General features: G+C 37.2%; 1 protein-coding gene across 8 annotated transcripts in view; it reads left to right on the top strand.

Annotated features, from left to right (window-relative positions):
• Positions 1–21,797, top strand: part of LYST (lysosomal trafficking regulator) — an 82,454-nt gene that overhangs the window by 53,794 nt on the left and 6,863 nt on the right. For 7 of the 8 annotated variants that reach the window (XM_061471215.1, XM_061471218.1, XM_061471219.1 and 4 more), the window contains 22 exons: positions 221–387; positions 894–1,046; positions 2,451–2,642; positions 3,160–3,338; positions 4,973–5,179; positions 6,853–7,029; positions 7,491–7,567; positions 8,616–8,804; positions 9,535–9,680; positions 9,760–9,856; positions 10,527–10,588; positions 10,948–11,003; positions 12,012–12,164; positions 12,503–12,747; positions 13,479–13,545; positions 14,426–14,582; positions 14,963–15,103; positions 15,512–15,729; positions 17,056–17,286; positions 17,995–18,184; positions 18,967–19,103; positions 19,780–19,878. In XM_061471215.1, the coding sequence (XP_061327199.1) occupies positions 221–387; positions 894–1,046; positions 2,451–2,642; positions 3,160–3,338; positions 4,973–5,179; positions 6,853–7,029; positions 7,491–7,567; positions 8,616–8,804; positions 9,535–9,680; positions 9,760–9,856; positions 10,527–10,588; positions 10,948–11,003; positions 12,012–12,164; positions 12,503–12,747; positions 13,479–13,545; positions 14,426–14,582; positions 14,963–15,103; positions 15,512–15,729; positions 17,056–17,286; positions 17,995–18,184; positions 18,967–19,103; positions 19,780–19,878 (3,340 nt within the window). Of the gene's footprint in view, positions 1–220; positions 388–893; positions 1,047–2,450; positions 2,643–3,159; positions 3,339–4,972; positions 5,180–6,852; positions 7,030–7,490; positions 7,568–8,615; positions 8,805–9,534; positions 9,681–9,759; positions 9,857–10,526; positions 10,589–10,947; positions 11,004–12,011; positions 12,165–12,502; positions 12,748–13,461; positions 13,546–14,425; positions 14,583–14,962; positions 15,104–15,511; positions 15,730–17,055; positions 17,287–17,994; positions 18,185–18,966; positions 19,104–19,779; positions 19,879–21,797 lie in introns of those variants that run through there. The other variant, XM_061471223.1, reaches the window with a different exon arrangement.

A 21,797-nucleotide genomic window follows, 5' to 3' on the forward strand; every position in this document is an offset into this window, starting at 1 on the left:
TTGTCTCAAAGAATTGCAGGTATCCAGGCTGCTAAGGTTAATGTTAAAGAGGCATCTTTTGATTAGTGTTCCAGTCTTCAGGAGTAATAATTTAACATAAAGTACAATATAATATTAGATACAGTTGGCAAAAGTAACAAGGGGAATAGTAATGTGTCTTGTTATGGGTTACAATCTATTAGAATTGTAATGTTTCTGGTAACTACAACTTTGTTTGCAGCATTCCCTTGAATGACTACAAGTTACTTGCATGTGATATACAACAGCTGCTAGTAGCAGTTGCAATTCATGCCTGCAGCTCCTCAGGTTCTCAGTATTTTCGTGTTATTGAAGACCTCATTGTGCTGCTGGGTCATCTTCAAAATAGTAAAAATGCAAGGATGCAAAGTAAGTTATCTGTTTATTTTTGGGGTCATGGGACTGGAGGAGTAAATCCCTTCCCCACTGATTTTTGTTTAATGTTCCTGCTGAGGGAGAAGGGGGAGTTTCCTGGTGATGGATATTTTTCTTCCAAGTGGTTCTTGAAGTAGTAGTTTTCCTCAGGAGTCTGCCTTGTGGTAAAGAATTTTTTACTGCTAATCTGAACAAACAATAAATCATTAAGGGCATTTAAATGGAAATGTTCTATATAGTTTGATTTAGCTTATTTCAGGATAAGCAAATTCAACAGCTTTTCCATGAGAGCTCACTTGCGGACTGTCTGTATCTGTGAAATAATGAGGGGACTTCTGTGGAATCAAGAGCTTTAGCTCTTGGCATGTTTTGTATATTTTTTACTTGTTACAGACATCTGGTAAAAAAAAATCTTGGAACTAGATGATCTTAAGGTCCTTTCCAACCCTAACAATTCTATGATTCTATGTCAGGTATCCTTTGTATGCCTCTTTCTGTAGATATCGCAGTTGTTCTTCAGTTAAGAGTTCTTCAAGCAGCCATTGAATTAATAAAAACTACAGCAAACCAGGATGCTCAGGAGCAGGTTGGTTCAGTCCCATCACAATCTGCACCACATCGTGCCATGTTTCAAAAGCGTAAAGGGATTGCTGGTGAGTACCTGAAGTGTAATATCCTTGTACCTTTTCCTGTATGTATTACTTTCAAACTATAATTTCAGTGATCCAACAAATGGGTCCAGTTGCTTTGCTTTATCTGTGGATTTGCTTTATAAATCAATAAACATATTTTTAGAATAGTATAGCCTGTACCCATTTTGAACTTGTGGGGTTTTGTATTAGGATGAGGAAGTAGGGTACAAAAATGAAATCTTTCACCTTGCTCTCACTGCAGTGTCTAAAGCCAAATATTACCTTTTTTTGGGATTCTCTTCAATTCACAAGTTACTAAAAAACATCTTTACTAAGTAATTCATAGTGGTTTTAGTAGCCAACTTCACAGTAAGGAAACACCAAAATGAAGTTATTGCTTGTAATTTTAACAGAGCTATGATGGGGTTTGCATTGTTGCACAACTTCCAATTAGTTAACATTTTGAAGTAAATACGTGGCAGTCCAAATTTATAGTTGGGAATGTGAGATTTCTAGATTCCACTGTGGTTGTGCTTGTAAAACACTCGTACAGTTCTAGCTGTAGAAGTAATACTTGCTGTGTATTTAATAGCTTATGAATCACGTAAAGGTTTTGGAGTTTTCTGGCTGGAAATTTATTTTTATATATCTCCTATGAATGAAGCTGTATTTAAGACTTTGTACAAGGTAGTTTTAAAACCTGACATGTATTTGATTTAAAAAACAAACAAACAAACAATACCAAAAACCTGCCTCAAACTAAGAAAACTGCTGTTAGTCCCAGTTACTCCAGGCCTCTCTATCAGCCTCGGTAAGTATAGTGAAAATACTTTTTATATCAGCAAGTCTGGTAAGGCACTAAATATGACTCAAAAAAATAGTTATTTCTGAAAGAAGCAAGTTCAGTCAAGGCCTACCAGTTCATTTCAAGAAAATTTTAATGAATATTCTTCCAAGTTAGAAATAGTACTTCTATTGAAATTAGTGGCAATGGCTGTGGTACAAAATGTTGTTTATAAACTTTTAATACAACTGATGACTCATTTGTGCTGATAAACATACTTTGATATGCAGTAATTCTCTTGCATGGTTAATTTTTAATCCTTTATCATCATTATACAGTAAAAAGATAAAAATTACTGTTAGAATCTGCTTTACACCAATACAAGTTGTAGAATAAATATGATCCTGAGAATAACTCATTTCAAAGTATAATTTCCTGAATTTTGTATATTTATTTTCCAATAGAAAAGCTTTTAAAAGAAAGACAAACTTCCAGATAACATGTATGTTCTCTTCAATAGTTACGTATTTCAAATGTTTCATTTCCTTAAATGATATGAGCTCTTTGGATGAAAGCAGTTGCTGAATGATTAACTCTTTGTGTATTTTATGAAGATGCTATTAGTGTTTCTCCCTTTAAAGGCTCCAAAAAGTTTCCGCTTGCTCAGTCTGATGCTCTGCTGATGAAAATGCGCTCACTAGCAAGTGAGGAATTCAATATGATGATGCAGCGGAGAATGAGCCAAGAAAATCCTATTCAAGCCACTGAGGCGGAGTTTGTACAAAGGTTACAGAGGCTGGCTGTTCTAGCTGTTAACAGGCTCATTTATTTAGGTAGGATTTCCTTTTGTTCATCTCTGTTTTGACAGCTAGTGTAGTGCTGTATGAAAAATGGGTTCTTGCTTTTGAAAGTGTTGAAATGTTTGAGAGGAAATTAATACCGCTGATGCTAGTTTAATGGATTTAACCATTCTCTCAGTAATTTGTCTCTCAGTATTATATAACTGACAATCTGGATACAGTTTTTATCTGAATGAACCAGATGAGTTGTTTTAATTCTATGTTAGTACATTCATGCATTAACTGCCTGAATTATTACCTGAAGATTTAACTCTGCAAAAGGGAGCATCTGTTCTCTGTAAGTTTATTAGTTTGCATGTTTCTGTGAGCTGGCTACATTTTGTTAGCAAGACTTGATGACTTCAGGGGCTAGTTCAAATCCCACAGAAGAAAGGGGTATGTATAGTAAATATAGTAGTAAAGGCAGTATTTGATTTAATGCCAACTGAAGGATCATAGGTTTGCCTTGCTTTAGATGGTACTGATCAGTATGTGCTTCTTTAATTTTAAGCATCTACTGAAGAGTGCCTTGATGTACTGGGTATCACAGAAAATACAAATCAAAGCAAACTTTCAGCATCCCAGCTGGAAGTTCCTGAAGAGGAAAACCAGCGTGATCTGCCTAGCAGAACAAATCCTTTTCTTAAAGAAATATTCAAAATGTTGGTGGAAGGCGTCAAAGTAGCCATTGTAAGTAATTAGATATTGTCCACATTAAATAAAGAATGTTTCATAAAGTTTCTTTATTGGGAACTTTTAATGCATGAAATCTTCTGTCCATAAATGCTTTTCTTACTGTCTTAATTAAGCTATGGCATTAAAAAGTCTGCTTAGCCTCCCAGTTACTCTGCAGTTGTAAAACAATAAATGCATCTGTTCTAATTTTTACCTTAACATTTAGCAAAACTGTGCTTCTTAGACAAGCACGCTAGACTTCTGTGTGGTCCACAAATTTGCTTTGTCTCTTAAGCCTCAACATTTCAGTTTGGAGCCTATAAAACAACATCTGCTGTGCATCCACAGGTTATAGAGAGTTTGGGCAATTTGTGTCTATAATATATTTTAGAGTTGAGAAGGAGAGTTTTCTTTGTCAGTTGTAGCCAAAGGGTTGAGAGTTTACTAGGGTACAGGCGGTAGCCTGTTCACCTATCCAAGGTGATTGGGTTTTGCTTGAGTAATTTGAAATATTTTATTGGAAAACAACTTGCTGTTTTTTCTTTATTTCTCTTAGACCATCTTTATAAAAAGTAGCTCAACCTAATTTTCTTTCTAGCTCTGGAAAATTAAGTTTGTTAGGTCGAAGGAGGTGATCCTGCCCCTCTACTCCGCTCTTGTGAGACCTCACTTGGAGTATTGTGTACAGTTCTAGTGTCCTCAACATAAGAAGGATATGGAACTGTTGGAACAAGTCCAGAGGAGGGGCTGGAGCACCTCCCATATGAAGACAAGCTGAGAAAGTTGAAGCTGTTCAGCCTGGAGAAGAGAAGGCTGCATGGAGACCTCATAGCAGCCTTCCAGTATCTGAAGGGAGCCTACAAGGATGCTGGGGAGGGACTCTTTATTAGGGACTGTAGTGATAGGACAAGGGGTAATGGGTTAAAACTTGAACAGGGGAAGTTTAGACTGGATATAAGGAGGAAGTCCTTTACTGTAAGGGTGGTGAGGCACTGGAATGGGTTGCCCAAGGAAGTTGTGAATATTCTATCCCTGGTGGTGTTCAAGGCCAGTCTTGACAGTCTTGGACAAAGTCTTGGTTGTCATGGTTTAGTGTTTGTCCCTGCCCATGGCAGGGGGGTTGGAACTAGATGATCTTAAGGTTCTTTCTGACCCTAGCTATTCTATCTTTCCATCATGCTTTAGTTGTACTTACCGAAGATGGCAGTTTCCTTTTTGTGAGCACAAGTACCTCAGTCCAATGCCTGGTTTCTAAGCTTTTGATGTAATTCATTCAGAAGCAGGTGATTAACATAGGACTACTAATTAAAATAAGCAAAAAAACCCTTTTATTTTTAAACCCTCTACATCACAATTCACACTGTTTGGATTGTATAGTCCATCTAACTGAAAATCCATTTTTTTTCCTTAATATTGGCAGATTGAGAAAAATGTGCTTATTTTCCTAGAATGAATAAGCCCTTCTTCAGCTTTTAGTAGAACAGGTTTTAAACTTTAATAATGATCTTTAAACTAAAATTAAATGCTTTATTTTGGTAGAGGAATCTTTTGTCTTTACATTTTGATTGTATTAACTGTGTGTTGTGTAATGTGAAAAACTTGGTAAATGCAAATTCTAACTCTGTAATATTAAAAAACCTCTTACTTAGGGCACCAGCAGAATGAATGCACCAAAGCAACAGTGGAAGCGAATCCTTTTGTCCTGTAAAGACACATTCCGTACACAACTCGGCAGGCTTGTTGTACATAACTTGTCTCCAACAAGGCCACTGCAAGAGAGAAAACAAACTTTGGAGATGGTACATGAAATAAATCACCAAGAGATTATGCGTGACTGTCTCAGCCCAAATTTGCAAGTAAGTTCAAGAGTGTGGAAAAAGTTTGTAAAACCTGTATTCAATGCTTTTGTTTAAATTTTACAGTTATTTAGAACTGTACATAGCTAAAGTTGTTTGCTGATGTTTTAGCAATGTTTAGTGTAATGAGAAAGCTATGTCATACAAAATGCTTATGTGTACCTCTGAAATTGCTATATTACCTTGAGGGTAGACGGTTTTCTAAAAGGCAGGGTAGAATGATGATCATAGAATCATAGAATCATAGAATGGTTTGGGTTGGAAAAGACCTTAAGATCATCTAGATCCAACCCCCCCTGCCTTCGGGAAGGATGCCTCACACTAGACCATGTTGCCCAAGGCTCTCTCCAGCCTGGCCTTGAACACTGCCAGGAATGGAACACTAACAACTTGTTTGGATAATGAAGTGCCAGTGCCTCACCACCCTCACAGTAAAGAACTTCTTCTTTGTATCTAACCTGAACTTTCCCTGTTTAAGCTTAAACCTGTTACCCCTTGTCCTATCTCTACAGTCTTTGATGAAGAGCCCCTCTCTAGTGTCCTTGCAGGCCCCTTTCAGATATCGGAAGGCTGCTAAGAGGTCTAAATGATGATGTCTGTAATGTCTAGATCTGTTGACTCTGTAGCACATCAACATCACATCTCCATTGTAGGGCAGAAGCAAAAGGTTGTACTAGTTTTAACATGAAGAATTTTACTAAGGATGCTAGAACTTAAGCAGATTAATGAAGGAACTCTGCCTTGGAACTCTCAACTGCAGATTTCCTGAAACTTGTAAGAACTGATTGCCACTGGATTTTAAGAGGCAGTCAGTCCTCGATCAAAGCAGTACTCTATCTTTTCTTACTTAGCCTTTATTGATTCTTAAAGTGGTATTATGTATTCTATGTTCTTAACTCAAATAGCCAAACCGTTTCCCCTGCCTTTCTGGGCTTGTCAGGAAGAAGCTTCTCTTGATTGTACCCTTGGTGCACATTTTAAAGAAAACATTTCTTAGAGCCATGATCAGAAACGGGGTAAGAATGTTGCTGTTTGAGATCTTTGGGAACTGCAAGAATGAAAGAAATTGCGTAAGATGGGCCACAGTTTGACTTACTATATACTAATGAGAGAGTGCTTATTGGATGAACCTATGACACTTATATGTTTCTGATATGTTGTTCAGTTGACACTTTTACTAGTAAGAAAAGAGCTGACATTCTAGAAGTGGCTGCTTTGGGAGAGTGTCACATTGAGTGCATTTATGCCCTGTGTCTGCTTAATTTCATTATGTCAGCTCTAATTTGGTTACTCAAATAAGGTGTAGCATTACTGCCAGGCAAAAAACAGGAGTGCCTAGCACATATTTCGTGAAGTATAAACAAGGCTGCAGGAGCTGAGTCCTTGGAAAAGAAACTTGGATTTCCTATAAGCCATTTGAAAAGTCTCAAGATGGTAGAGGAAATTTTAGCATGTGGAGGATTAAATTCAGCATATTTTCTACTTTCATAAAAGTTGCTCTTCAAACATTAAAATGGGCATTTTTTAAAAATCACAGAAGAATTAGAAGAAATCTGCCCAGGCTGACTAGGAAAAGGAATAAAGCTGAAATTACAACCTGCTCAGCGTTGTGTTGTGGAAATGAGAATAATCATGCATTTGTTTTCCTGTCTTCCCTTCTTTTCATCTTCTAGCATGGACCTAAATTAGTGCTTTATTTGTGTGAATTAATGCACAATCACAGTGATGAAATGACCAAAGAAGAGCAAAGAGCAGTAGGAGACCTTGTGAATACGTTGAAATGTTGTGGCTATAAATGCATTCCCCTGAGCCCCCAACCAAAACCAGATCTAATAAAAGCTTTGAAAGAGGTTTGTGAATAGAAATTATACTTCAAAAAGTGGATATATTTGAGACAATTCTCTGTAAGATGGGGTCAGAATTTTACTGCAGACAATGGTTTTGTTTGTTTTGTGCATGGTTTATGCTTTTGGGGACTCTTTGGGTTCTGAATACTTCTGTCGCTCATATTCAATGCTTCACAGGAAGCACATGCTGGATCTTCTTGGTTAAACATATTACTTAACCCATACAAAGGCGAGAGTTTGTAATTAGCTACTGGTGTAGCTCGTTTGGGGAAGAATTTTTATGGTTCCTTTAAAAAAATACAAAATTTAGATATAATGTAATAAAACTGTGGTAACTGAAATGATGTCTTGATGGTTTTAAATACTGTGAAGGTATCAGTTGAACAATTTTGTTGGCACATCCGTTAACTTCTGCTTCTTTATTTTGTCCTTTAAAAAAAGTAATGTATAAAACTTTCATTCAGGATCAGAAGAAATACGAGATGGAAGAAGGTGTGAACAAAGCTGCTTGGGAGAAGACAATGGCTAACAATCGGCAAAAGTAAGTGCCACCTTAAAGGGGGTGCATGGATCAGTTTTTGCTCATTTGGCATTTCACCCTGTCCTGGGTTCAGCAGTAGCAGTCATGTTTCTCCTCCTTGGTAGCTGGTGCAGTGCAGTGTTTTGACTTTCGGCTCGGGAACAGAGCTGATAGCGATGTTTTGGTTTGGCCAAGGACTTTGTGAGCCTCATGCTCTGCCAGGGAGGAGGGGAAGCCGGGAGGAAGCAGAGACAGGACACCTGACCCAAACTGACCGAAGAGGTATTCCATACCACAGCACGTCATGCCCAGGATGTAACTGGGAGTTAGCCGGAAAAAATTTTAAAGCTGTTGTATCTCTCCATTCACCTTTCCTGTTATGGGCTGTGCAATAAATGTAAGGCAGGTGCCCCTGCAACTAACTGATCTTCAGTGAATAAAACATTGTATTAATTGTATTATTTTAGCACTATTTGGAGCTATGTAGACTGCTGCTATTTGGCATAATGTAAATTTTGGTAGCTTGTGGTGGATCAGGAGGTTTTTTTTTCCCGTTAATTTAGATTGTAAGTTTTGCCGAAAAAATCAGGTCTGAGATGCACACACGTTTCAGTGTAGGTAACTAATAGCTGTAAAGGTCAGCTCAGTTAAGAGAAGACTTTACTATATTAAATATCTTAAGAGATTTGAGCAGTGGTAAATTACTATTCTTAAGATGTTTATTATAATGACTATACATTAACTAGTAAGCCATACTAATAGGTATCTGTTGATCTGATGGCTTAGCTTGGCTTTTGCCACAAGTAATAGCTTTTTTGAAAGGCTAAGAAGCAGAAGTTATTCCTGAGTATTGTGAAAATCATGTAGGCTAAGCTGCTTTGCATCTGCCATAATGACCTATGGGTCCTGAGTATTGTGAAAATCATGTAGGCTAAGCTGCTTTGCATCTGCCATAATGACCTATGGGTATCTATTGCCAAGCTGACTGTGTCTGATAGGGCATTTTGGTGTCTTGACTTCCCTTTTCAGTGTGTTTATTTGACATTTTGAAACAACTCTCTTTCCTCAGTCTCTTTCAACGTCTGGATACAAAATCTAAAGACATTTCTAAAATAGCCGGAGACATCACACAAGCTGTGTCTCTGTCACAAGGAATGGAAAGAAAGAAAGTAATCCAGCACATCAGGGGGATGTATAAGGCAGAGCTAAGTGCCAGCAGACACTGGGAGGAACTTGTTCAGCAGCTTACCCATGATCGGTAAGTTGTTCTCTCATCCCAGTGAAAAAATGAGAGGAGACAGACTCTATGCCTGATACATGCTTCTCATTCTTCTTAGAGGTAAATGAAATGTAGATGATTAGCAAAAGTAATTCTCATTTTAACATCATATGTTTAAAGACTTGATTTATTCTTCAATTTTTCGGGGTTAGTAGCCAAGTCCTGTTTCTGTGCCATTTAGACAGCGTTTTTGGCAGATATATTTTGCTCTACTAGAATGAAGAATGTCATAAAAAAAATGCCATATCTGGCATTACACTGATGAAATAACAACATTTTGGGGGTCATGTTATTCACATTAGCATACAGGTATTGTGGTCACTAATCTGCGTAGAGCAAAAGATGTCTTGACAAAAAACAACAATGATATTTTTACCAGTGCAGAACAAGTATTATGCCATGCTTGCAGCAGCCGAGTTTTCAAAATAAAGTATTGGATGCATTGTATTGCTGCTCTGATCAGAAATAAAGTATTGGATGCATTGTATTACTGTTCTGATCAGAATTTGCCATTTCAAGAGCAGTCTTGCAGTAGTAGCTCATGAGTAGTCAGTCAGTGGGGTAGCTTATGAGAATAAATTACAGATTCAGTCTTTTGATACTTTTTCAGAAAAAATTGCCCAGTGTATTACTCTAAAAATTTTGCCTTTCTACTATTTAAAGAAAAACAGAATGCATAAACATGTATACTCTTACCTTTTTTCTTTAGAGCACTCTGGTATGACCCAGTCTATTACCCAACTTCTTGGCAACTGGATCCAACAGAGGGCCCAAACAGAGAGAGGCGTCGGTTGCAGAGATGCTACCTGACTATTCCAAACAAGTACCTTCTCCCAGACAGGCAGAAACAGGAAGGTAATTACAACATGTTCTAAGAGCATACCTCAACTGTAATGACTGCTAGTGCCTTATCATTTGTGGGTTTTTTTTATAGGCATGATAAAAACTCCATTATCTTATCTATTTGAAGACAAAACACATTCTTCTCACTCTTCTACTGTAAAGGACAAAGCTGCAAGTGAACATATAAGGTAGGGTTTGAGTAACGATTACCTCTTTCCTGCCTTCTACTATTCCAATGAAACAGTTCCACTTACCTTTTTGTCTAAATAAAAATTGAAAAATAATTGAGATAAGAGACTTTTCTGCTGTACTCGTGAGCAAAAGATCAGAGTTACCAACATGTATATTTTCTGATTCTTTAAACAGTCTATCTCCACGACTTCAGAAATCATTAAAAGCAAACACCGTTTGGTGTGATATGGGCATGGGACTTCTGTGTGATAACCTGATGGGATTTCTTTACTTATTTGTCACTTAGATATCTAAGACAGGCAGTGCTACTATATCTGGTAGGTCTTTTCATCAGTGTTCAAAAGTAAATTGTATTTTCATCTTCACTGCTTTTATCATTGTGCTACTCAAGTCTGCAACTGTGTCAATTTGCCATCTATTACAGGCCTAAAATAATACATCTATACTGCCTAAAACCGCCAAGAGCACACAAAGAAATAAATACAAATACAGTAATGTGCAAGTCCAGAGAGCTGAGGTTCTGTTTTCTTCCCTTCCTTGGGATTTGAACCATTAGAATCATGATGTTGAAAAGTCTGAAATGGTAGCCTTTGAGGCTGTTAATCTTGGGTACTTGCTGAAAGGTACATAAATCCATGGGCAATAATACACTTTGAAATATTTCAGAGTTAATCGAAGATGTGTAAGTGTAGCACCTTCTAGAGAGACTGCTGGTGAACTGCTGCTAGGTAAGTAGATTTTGCAGTCCTTGTAAATATTTTTGTGTAAGGTTCTCCTGTATACATAAACTCAGCTGTTTTTAAAGTAATTGAGTTTGTATTACATCTACTTTATAGATAAGTTTTGCTTTATTTCCTTGTTATTTGCATGAGTGCTATTTGGACTGTAGATAGGTTTTAAAGTTGCAGACTTAAAAACTTAAACTTGCTAAAAGATGTGGAATGATAAATTCTATTTCTGTCAAGTACTGTCTTGCCCAGGTACTATTCTTAGTATTCCTAACCCTTGGACGCTGATTACATAACACTAAGATGCATTATACAAAAAGTAGTATCATGTACCTTTTTACAACTATTTTTTCCTGCAGGAAAATGTGGCATGTATTTTGTTGAAGACAATGCTTCAGACACAATTGAAAACTTGGTAAGTATTGAAGCATATTGTCTAGCTTTTAATATTTCCAAACTATGACCATGAGTAACTTTTGTCTACTGCCACTGAGATTGCCAGAGTACTGGAGTCAGATGTCTCTGGAAAGGCCAGCCAGACTGACTAGCACTACAGTTAGAGGTCTCTGGACAAGGCTTCTGTTGCCTCTGGCTGTGGAATTGGTGGTGACAGAAAAAAGCAAAGATGTGGGCCTGGGGTTGGGAGGGGATGAGGAGGGATGTGGGGAGGCTTCTGTACAATGTTGGTTGTTGCTCTGAGTTCAACAGTGTAAGTGCTTGAGCTTTCTTTGATCTGCACACAAGAACTTTTCTTACTGGAAGCTGGAGCACTAGGAAGTACAGAAACTCACAAGTGTATGAACTGTGCTGTACTCTGTAGCATAGGATGTTCTTACTGCCCCCTTATCCTGTACAAGAGAGGACTATCTCATGGAGGAAACTGGACCTGATCTAATCCTTTTGATAATATGTCAGAGCCTTTGTATAAGCTTATACATCCAAGAGACATGTCAGAAAAATAAAGATATGGTCTATATTGCTGAAAGCATAAAACTATTTTCAGGGAGCTCTTCCATGCATCCATTAAGCATACAGCTGCTGTGATTTAAGATGTTACTAGCTGTTTTGCTGCTTTGTCTTTCATATAACTGTCAGAATTGGGATTTGTGGCAAAGCTTTACTTGCTCTGGTTGGCTGTCCAATATTTTAACTTAAGAGATAGTGAAAAGATGGCATTAGGTGTTAGTTGAGTTACCTGAGGAGTATGCATGTCCACTCTCTTGAGGAGAGTGGAGGGTGGGAAACATGTATGAAGAAAATCACAGTAATGTTTTAAAGAATCACAGCAAAATTAAAGTTTGCCTTACAAATGGCTACATGCTGGCTGCATTTAAAGGTAGGCTGCTGCAACCCTTAAAGAAGAAGGATTTCTTCTGTAAAAACCTACTGTTCAAAACAACTTTTTCAATTGCAAATTCTGCAGAGTTTTCATGGAGAAACTGAACCAGCATCGTTTTCTTGGACTTATGAGGAAATTAAGGAAGTTCATAAGCGCTGGTGGCAGTTAAGAGACAATGCCGTGGAAATATTTCTAACAAATGGCAGGACTTTACTGTTGGCTTTTGATAACACAAAGGTAATGTGGCACTGATGCATAATATATCAAAGCATTTTGCTTTGTTGCCTTAACAGGTATGTTCATGCCTTGTTTTTTAAGGAGACCTGTTGCATGGATTAATTAATTTCTGTCTAATAACTTTGAATGAACTTTGCTCAGCTAGACTGCTAGACAAACACAGTCATGTTGTAAAACACATCTCTGATGTACTAAGACACAGAAGAATCTTAGTAATGCTAAACAGTAGTGCATTATGGCATATATCTGGAAATTTGTAAAATTAGAGAAACTTACTAAGTCTTGATAGTTTGAAGCTTTTTAAATTATGTGATTAAAGCTGTGGTGTTTTCTCCTAGGTCCGTGATGATGTGTACCACAACATCTTAACTAACAATTTGCCTAACCTTTTGGAATATGGAAATATTACTGCTTTGACCCACCTGTGGTGCACAGGACAGATTACTAACTTTGAATATCTGACTCATTTAAACAAACATGCGGGCCGTTCCTTCAATGATCTCATGCAGTATCCAGTATTTCCTTTTATACTTTCTGACTACATCAATGAAACGCTGGACCTAAATGATCCATCAGTATATAGGTAATATGAAATGTTTGGAACTGGTTATTTCCAAAGAGTTGAACTGATCATCCAGTATAGCTTTTTAACTTCATTGTACTAAACTGCACACATATGCAAATGGAATTGTTCGGGGGCAAGCCTGATCTGTAGTAACTCTGGGCTTGTTATAATAAGTGAGTGCTTCACCTCAAATATTTAAATAAAATGCCTAGTATTATGAGTGTGTATAATCAAATGATGCTGTGATTTGGACTTATTTACTGTCTTAATGGGATATTGATAGTCTACGATAAATAAAAGCTGGATATTTAAATTGATGTGAATGAAGACTTGTAGGCCAGTTAGTGGAAGTTGAATAGAAAAGGAAATATTGTACATTATTTGGCCAGTTACAAAATTATATTGTCTACATTGTGAATTGTCACACCCTGATGAATTTCTGTTAAGCCAATTTAACATGTGTGCAAAAAGTCTTTGCCTTTATGTAATGCCTCTGATTTGACAGAAGCACTTTGCATTTGCTTGCCTGTTTCTGTGCTATGGTGGGTAGCCTGTGGGTCTGAGTTTGCCTTCAGCACTAACTGAAAGTGGCCTTTTTGTTTTCTGAACGCTTGTAAAGTGCTATTAAATTTTGCTTGTCACTTTCATTACATTAAATTAAAGGCATTATTAAAAATAATGCAATATTAAATGATGTGAATCAACATGTTTATAAAAATTACAAGATATCAGTACTACTTCTGTTACAGAAATCTGGTTAAACCAATAGCCGTGCAGTGTAAAGAAAAAGAGGATCGTTATGTGGATACTTATAAGGTAATTTGGATAACTTGTTTCTTGCCTTTTTCCTGTGTATAAATGTTATGGAGGCTTTAATTTTTCTAAAATATATTGATGGGATGAAAAGAAACCACAAAGTATTTTATGCCTCTGGTATTCTCATTTTCAGTATACTGTGTTGCTTGGAAATTGTTTATAACATGCTTGTAACCTGTGTTTGTCCCTCTGCCTGAAATCATAAATCAGTTTAGTCTTTCCATGCGATACTGCTGAGGAGGTTAAATTGATATCTTCTTACATATGACCACACATATATTTAAATATCCCTAAAAGTCAGAACGATAACTTACTGCTGTTTGAAATTACTCCAGTGGAACTTATATCTGTTCTTTATTTGATAAGAGAAAGCACTTGTTTTCCCTCATGTACTTGTGTTATTTTAACATGCCCTAATATGATTAAAATGATCTTTGCTTTTTTTTCCCTTTAGAATGTTTTAAAGGCTGCAGGAAATGACAACATGCTGGGGAGTGAAAGCATCTGCAGCTGAGCCTTCAAATATGTCTATATCATTGTGGTTTAGTGTATTATTTGCAGATATATTTTTCCATTTAGTATTGAAAAATCTTTGCAATGATTCTGCTGTGTTAGAAAATGAGGGGAAAAACTAAAGCTAAAGTAATAAATAATAGAAAAGATTTAAATCTGCATAAGACTGATACTGAACTGGATTGTAAAAGTGATCATGTCTTTAGACACTTAAAATTTATTTGATTGCAAATCACTTTGAAATGTATGTTCTTTTAAAAGTTTCAGGTTTTATTCCTAGACAACTTAGGCAAGCTCTTATTTCTGTTACTGGAGTGCAGTCTAAGTAGGAGGTTCATGTTGGGGTTTTTTTCTACTACTTTTCTAGTATTTGGAAGAAGAGTACCGTAAAGGAGCACGAGAGGATGATCCAATGCCTCCTGTACAACCATATCACTATGGATCTCATTATTCCAACAGTGGAACTGTGCTTCACTTCCTAGTTAGGCTGCCACCTTTTACTAAAATGTTTTTAGCCTATCAAGGTAAAGTTACTTTTGCTTGCATTTGCCTTTCACATCTGGGCCTTGTCCCACTGACCCAGGAATGCTATTTCTTACTCTGTTTAGCATAGTTTATCAATCCCAAATAGCTGAGTTCAATAAAACTGAATCTGGTATGCTTTCACAGTAGACCCATATTCTGAAATTGTCAGTCTAGACCATAAAGCTGTACATCTTACATTTATAACTTAATCTGGAATAAAAAGATGACCTTAAGTCCATGTCTAACACATAGTAATTGAGATAGAAGAATTCCAAATGTTCTCAGCTAACTGGAGAGCAGTTAACTAAGAAGTTGCAGATGTACAACTGTTATGCTGTCTGCCATTGATATAACAAATTCAGTTTGTATTTCTTTACAGATCAAAGTTTTGACATCCCAGACAGAACTTTTCACTCTACCAATACAACCTGGCGACTGTCTTCATACGAATCCATGACTGACGTAAAGGAGCTTATCCCAGAATTTTTCTATCTTCCTGACTTTCTAGTTAACAGAGAAGGTATATTGAAGGATGACAAAACTGTATTCCGAAACAGCTGTACAGTTGACCCTATAGGTTGAAACTGAGAACATTTATATCTGTAGACTGAATATGCTAAGTAGTAAATGTATGGGAGAAACTGGCACGTTTGCAGGATATGCTAAAAATGCTGTTATGTAGGACTTGGGAGAAGTCTTTTCATAATTATGTCAGCAGTGCAAAGACGTTTCCTGTTGTCCGATTTTTCCATTTGAAAGAGTTTGTACAGCTTGAATGTGTTTGGAGAGGTGGGGTGGCTTGTTAATGGTGCCGCTTTGCTGATCAGCAATCTCTGTGCTTGATGGCTACGTTTCATAGAACCCTATAAAGACCTTTTTGAAGTTACTGTCAACTAAAATGTTGGAACATTTACTCCCCTCTCTGTAGGTTTTGATTTTGGAGTACGTCAAAATGGTGACAGAGTAAACCATGTCAATCTTCCACCCTGGGCTCGTAATGATCCTCGTCTCTTCATCTTGATTCATCGTCAGGCCCTAGAGTCTGACCATGTTTCCCAGACAATCTGTCACTGGATTGACTTGGTGTTTGGTTATAAGCAAAAAGGCAAGGCCTCTGTTCAGGCTATTAATGTCTTTCACCCTGCAGTAAGTATTTGTTAAGCAGTGTGTTGCTGACTGTACATAGTAACTTAATGGGAGAAAGTGCAGTCTGACGTGCTTGGAAAACATCCAGCATGAAGCAAGATCCCTTGCTTGTGAAGTCTTGAATAAGAAAAGGCTTTAACCATTTCAGTGCAGAATTGATAAGATCCCAGGAACTGCTGAGACTTACTGAATTTGTTTGCTTTTCTTGCCTTGTGATAGGTGGAGGGGTGATCAGGTATGGGGTTCAGCCTTTCTGAATAGTTGTTTGCAGTGGTATGTAGGTACTACGTTTACCTGCTTCCATGCTGTTCAGAAGAAGCTTTTAATTTAGGCAGATAGTGCTGCAGCTTTTGATACAATTAAAATAGTTCAGTTTGTCCTTAGCTCATTACTTGTGTTCTTCCCTTTATATACATCTTGTGCTTTGTCCCTCTAATGGGTACTTCCCCCTCCAGTAAATTTAATTTCAAATAAGTCTTCCTTACATGTAAAGAATTCCAGAATTTCACTACTTAATTGTAACACAGATATCTTGGATTGTATTGTTTAGCTTCAGTCCTTACTATCACAAGGCTTGCTCAACCAGGCAGTCCTGGTTTCAAAAGCATTGAGATGTTATCCATGTATTTGCTCATTCTATAGCTGGAAGAGCTAATAAAACAGTAGTGTTTGTCAGTGGTGGCTTTTTCTTTTCAAGTAGCCATCCAACTGCTTTCCTTCCTTATTTTGTGCTTAAGTATTGATCTAGTTACTACCTTAGGTCTCAGATATTAAGTCTGTGAGTGTGTTCATCGGGTTCTTTTTAAAGTGAAAAGTCAAAGTCTTTGTCAGTATGACTGGGGAAAAGTGTGGTACACAGAGAGGCATGAAAAAGACAAGTAGAGAGAACTTCTACTTTCCTGAACTATGAAGCTTCTTTCTCCTAACGCACCCCCAACCAGAGCTTTAACATGTTAATTAAAAAGATAAAGATAAAGAAAACAAACCTTTTCAATTTTTTCTTTATCAGACAGCAACCTGTCTGTTTTTGCACAGACTGGTAAAAGTCTACTGAGAACTTCTTTGTCAGAAATTAGTCATGGAATACACATGGGAGCAGCTCCCATGGTAAGTCTTAAAAGTGGTAGTTGCCTCCATCAAATATGTAATGACAAGGTTACTGTTCTCAGTGGCTCTTTAACACGGCCATTGGGGGATGGCTTCCGGTTCAAATCTTAACCGAACAAGTGAAGAGTCTGCCTCTAAATTTGTGTTCAGGTGTTGAGAGACCTTTCTCAAAGACAAACCTTATTCTTGCCTCTCCCCTTTTATTTTTTCCCTCTCTAGACCTACTTTGGGATGGATGTTTCTGCTGTTGAGGATCCTGTTCAAAGAAGAGCTCTTGAAACAATGATAAAAACATATGGGCAAACACCTCGCCAGCTGTTCCATGCAGCACATGTTAGTAGACCTGGATCCAGGCTTATAATGGAAGGAGAACTTCCTGCTGCCATGGGATTACTAGTGCAGTTTGCTTTCAGAGAAACCAGAGAACACACTAAAGAAATAATATATCCAGTATGTCATTTTGATTTCAAGATGGCTTAATTATCATTCATATGCTGTAATTGTTGTACCATTGCGTTTACAGTTTTCTCCCTAAAACTACAACTTCCTACCCATATCATACTGTAAAGAAAATACACAAAATTAAGGTGGTAGTGAAAATTATTTTCATGGTTTTGATACATTTTGTATATATCTATATTTTGTATATAACCAAGATCTGAATTTCTTGGTTATAGCAAATAGATGTTGTAAGGCATTTCACTTAACCATTTTTATACTTTTAGTGATGAATTCTGGAATCTGTGTGGAAACCTATAGTAGATAACCACATACTGTGCTTTCTTCCATCTTTGTCCTACAGACAAAGAAACAGTTGAACGTTCTTCACTTTAAATACTTGTTTTTCCTAAAGTCCAGTGAGAAACTGAATCCTTGCACCTAAGGAAACCAGAATTTGTCACTACCTACCTAAACTGCGAGCTTGCTACCTCAGCCCTTAAAGAAGTGAGAGAACTGCCTTAAAGCTGATAGTTCAACTGATGACACTAGAGTGTTTCATACTTGTCTTTCTTGTGTTTTTAGAATACTTGCACAGTGCTTACCATGTCATTTCTTACAGGAATGTGATATGAATAATTCTCCCTTACTAATGAAATAATGTTTTCCTGAAAACTTTTAACCACTTTTTAATTTGACCTTTATCTGTGCTTGGTTTAGAGTCCATTACCATGGATAAAAGGCTTGAAGTGGGGAGAATATGTTGGTTCCCCAAGTGCTCCAGATCCTGTTGTCTGCTTTAGCCAACCACATGGAGAAAGGTTTGGCTCTCTCCAGGCTTTACCAACTAAAGCTATCTGTGGTTTGTCCCGCAAGTTTTGCCTTTTGATGATATATAGCAAGGAGCAAGGTATGAATCTGTGCTTATTCTCTACATGTACAATACATGTGAAAATAAGCCATAAAAAAATTAAATCTAATGCTACTCTTATTCTCCAGTTAATTTCCCAAATTAAGTTACTTTTTCCAAATACTGATTTATAAATCCAGTAACAGCTTCCTTGTGTGTGGTATCTTTCTGGAGGGTGGATTTTACTTGTAATTTTCAAAACTACAACAGAGGTTTCCTCTAAGTTGATATTTTTGATAACAAAACCAAGTAACCTTCTTGAAGGAGAGGGCACTGGAAAAGGATGCCCAGAGAAGTTGTGGCTGTGCCATTGCTGGAAGTGTTCAAGGCCAGGTTGGATGGGGCTTTGATCAATCTGGTCTAGTGGAAGGTGTCCCTGCCCATGCGAAAGGGGTTGGAACTAGATGATCTTTGTAGTTTCCAACCCAAACCGTTCCACAATTCTATGAAGTTATGAACAATCTATCCTCTGTCTGGGAAGTATTGTCAGCCTTTTCCCCTTTTCTCCACTTGTAGTGGAGAACATTTCTTCAGAAAAGCTTTGTCCAGATTGTAAACTGTCTTTAGAGAACACTCAATGTTTCAATAGTTTCTGAAAGCTGTTTATAATATACTATGGATTAAGCCACAGCCCAACAGAAAACATCTTGTTTTGTAACTTCAGGGGGTTTTATATTCGAGCTTGTGGTAAAACATGGAGCTGAGATTTTTATTGTTGACTAAAAAAAAGTGATCAACTTCTTGGTTGCACATGCAATGCAATATTGTGTGCCTTCCTTCAGGTGTGAGAAGCATGCACAGCACAGATATCCAGTGGTCAGCTATCCTGAGCTGGGGATATGCTGATAACATTTTAAGACTGAAAAGCAAGCAAAGTGAACCTCCAGTCAACTTTATACAGAGTTCACAGTTCCATCAGGTAAAAAAAAAATCAGATTTTTCTGCAATTTAATACTGGCAATTTAAGTGGTGGCCTCACCTGGCAGAAAGTATTCTTTCTTTCATTTTTCTTGGAGATGAGCATCCCAACACCACTATCTAATTTGTTTCATTCCGCTTTGGAGTGCGTCTCATTGCTCTAGTGTGTATCATCCCTGAATTTGCTCCTGTACTAGGCAAAGATACCTTTTGAATGCCTTTGATCTTTGTACTCTTACCACCTATGGAATATTGGTGTGCATTTATAACAGCTTAAGTTCTGGGTCAAAAAGAATACAGGAAAAAATTATAGATGCTTCACGTTAGAAGTAGAACTCCTCTATAGCTTAGAATTCCTCTGAAAAAGAGTGTCTAAAAGATTGTTGGGGAACACTGCATAATCTCTGTGCTCCAGTGGTTGGTGAGATTCTACACAAAAGATTTTGGCTGATGATATGGTTGTAGATCTATACGTCTGCAGTGATTCTCTGCTCTAGCTGTAAATTATCGGCTATACAGAATTTTCCTCTTTGCTTGGTTTCCAAAGTAATAACAAATATGACCTAGAGCAGGTATGTTTTAACTCCTGGATTTCTTTAGCTTAGGTATTTTATATGTCTTTCCAGTCAGAATAGTTTCTGTTCTAATTTTTTCTAGCTTTGTTTTGTTTTTCCAAGGTAACAAGTTGTGCTTGGGTGCCAGACAGTTGTCAGCTGTTCACAGGCAGTAGATCTGGTGTCATCACAGCATATATGAACAGATTTACTAGTAATACGGTAAGTTCCATTGGATAGGATTTATATTTAAGGATTTAGCTGTATTCACTACTTCAGCTTTTCTTTAAACAGGAAAAGTGAGAAAAGGGTTTAAGGATTTAGCTGTATTCACTACTTCAGCTTTTCTTTAAACAGGAAAAGTGAGAAAAGGGGATTGTTATATTTGGAACAATTTCTAAAAAGATTTTGATTTTTTTTTTTAATTCTAGCTAAATATAATTTTTAGAAAGATTTAAAGTTCTTGTTTAGTATTCTTTGACATTGGTAAATAGACTTACCTTGGCATGTTTGTATTTGGTTTTGTTTGTTTTTTTTTTTTTTTTTTTTAAGATGTTCTCATACTGCTAGCCTCTAGTCAGCCTTCATCATCTGAATGCACATACAGCTCCAGCTATATTCAGGTTAGGGCTTAGAACTGAAGCACTCTGGCACAATGAAGTCCCCTACATTAAGGAGTAACTCCTGTGAATGACAGAGAGCTTTTCAAAGCCTAATTGAAACTGCGGAATGCATTTTCCCAAAGTAAACATTTCAAATGTAGAAGACACTTAGACTATGAAAAACCAGGATGAAATCTCAGACAATATATATATTAACCACAAAGCCGTTTTCTTCACTTTGTCCTATTCCCCAAGGGTAAAAGCTGTGAGGCGGGAAGGAAGAAGAGTAACTTGCATTACTTAATGCATTAATGGAAGATACTGAGATACTAGTAGAGATCACCCTAAAACTATGTGGTAACAACCATGGTATAAAAACATAAATAGAAATTGAAATTCATCTTCTGGTTCGGACCAAATTTGAGTTCTGTCTGACTTTGCCAGCAGTAACTTCTACTGTTCATGGTATTAACAAAGATTTTGCAGCTTTCTTGAGAGGTAATTTTTAGGTATCTGTAGGGTTACCTGTAATAACTAAACTGAATTCTCAAATTTAGGTTAATGCAGATAGATACAGGTATTGGCAAACACATTTACAGTATTGTGCTCCTTGATGCTCTTCAATCACTGCATTAGCATGGGCAAGAAGGAACCTTGGTATGATCTGCTATGCCTATCCAGTTTCCTGTTTTAAATGACGGCAACAGCAGATGCTTAGACTGGGAAAAGCACAAACAGTTCAAGCAAGTCAAGCTTCAGTGAGTTGGATCTGAAGTCGGGCACCTTAACTGCTCACCAGAATAGTGAATTTGTAAATAACCTGTATCAAGACTTAGATGCCAGTTAAAAGGTTTTTTGAGTCCTAAAATAGAAATATATTTGCTTCTGCAATGCTGAAAAGAAACTCTAGTAGTGGGGTTTCCCTGCATTTCCTACAAACAAGTGATTTTTTTGTTCAGCTATGCAGATGTTCTCTTTGAGACTCTCTTCGCTGAATTTCTCAGTGCTGACAGTTTTACATGCCCCAGGCAGACTGACCTTATGCCAATTTTGCAGCTCCTGTTGTTGAGTTCAGTTACCCGAGTCAGGGCTGCAGGGAATGCAAATACGCTTCCTAGCATCTGTTCTGTATGCATCTTGTCAGCTGTTCACTGATAGAGTGAACAGTGTGTTATAATGCAGTACTTGAAAGATGAATATTTCACCCTGCTTCACATTTAAAATTTCAATGCATAGACATAAAACAGATCATGTTGTTAATTGAATATGGGAATTCAAAAGCGTACTGCCAGAATTCAAAAATACCTCTGTTATCTCAGTTGCTCTGTTTCTTCCTAGCCTTTAAAATGGTCAAAAACCAGTGAAGTACTGCTTTGAAACTGTGATCTATCTTGACAATAAGTCATACCTTCAAGAAAACCCCAGCTAAGGTTTTCTGGTTGTACAAGCTACTCTAGCCTCCATTTGCTGACTATTGGGGTTGTCTTGCGAACAAAGAGAGCGTGCTTTAATGATCTGTTTGAGTAAAACTGGCAGTGA

Source organism: Pezoporus flaviventris, unplaced genomic scaffold (assembly GCF_033815535.1).
Source record: "Pezoporus flaviventris isolate CSIRO_AGI_PZ_B2104156 unplaced genomic scaffold, CSIRO_AGI_Pfla_v1 ptg000066l, whole genome shotgun sequence".
In the NCBI taxonomy this organism is placed as follows: domain Eukaryota; kingdom Metazoa; phylum Chordata; class Aves; order Psittaciformes; family Psittacidae; genus Pezoporus; species Pezoporus flaviventris.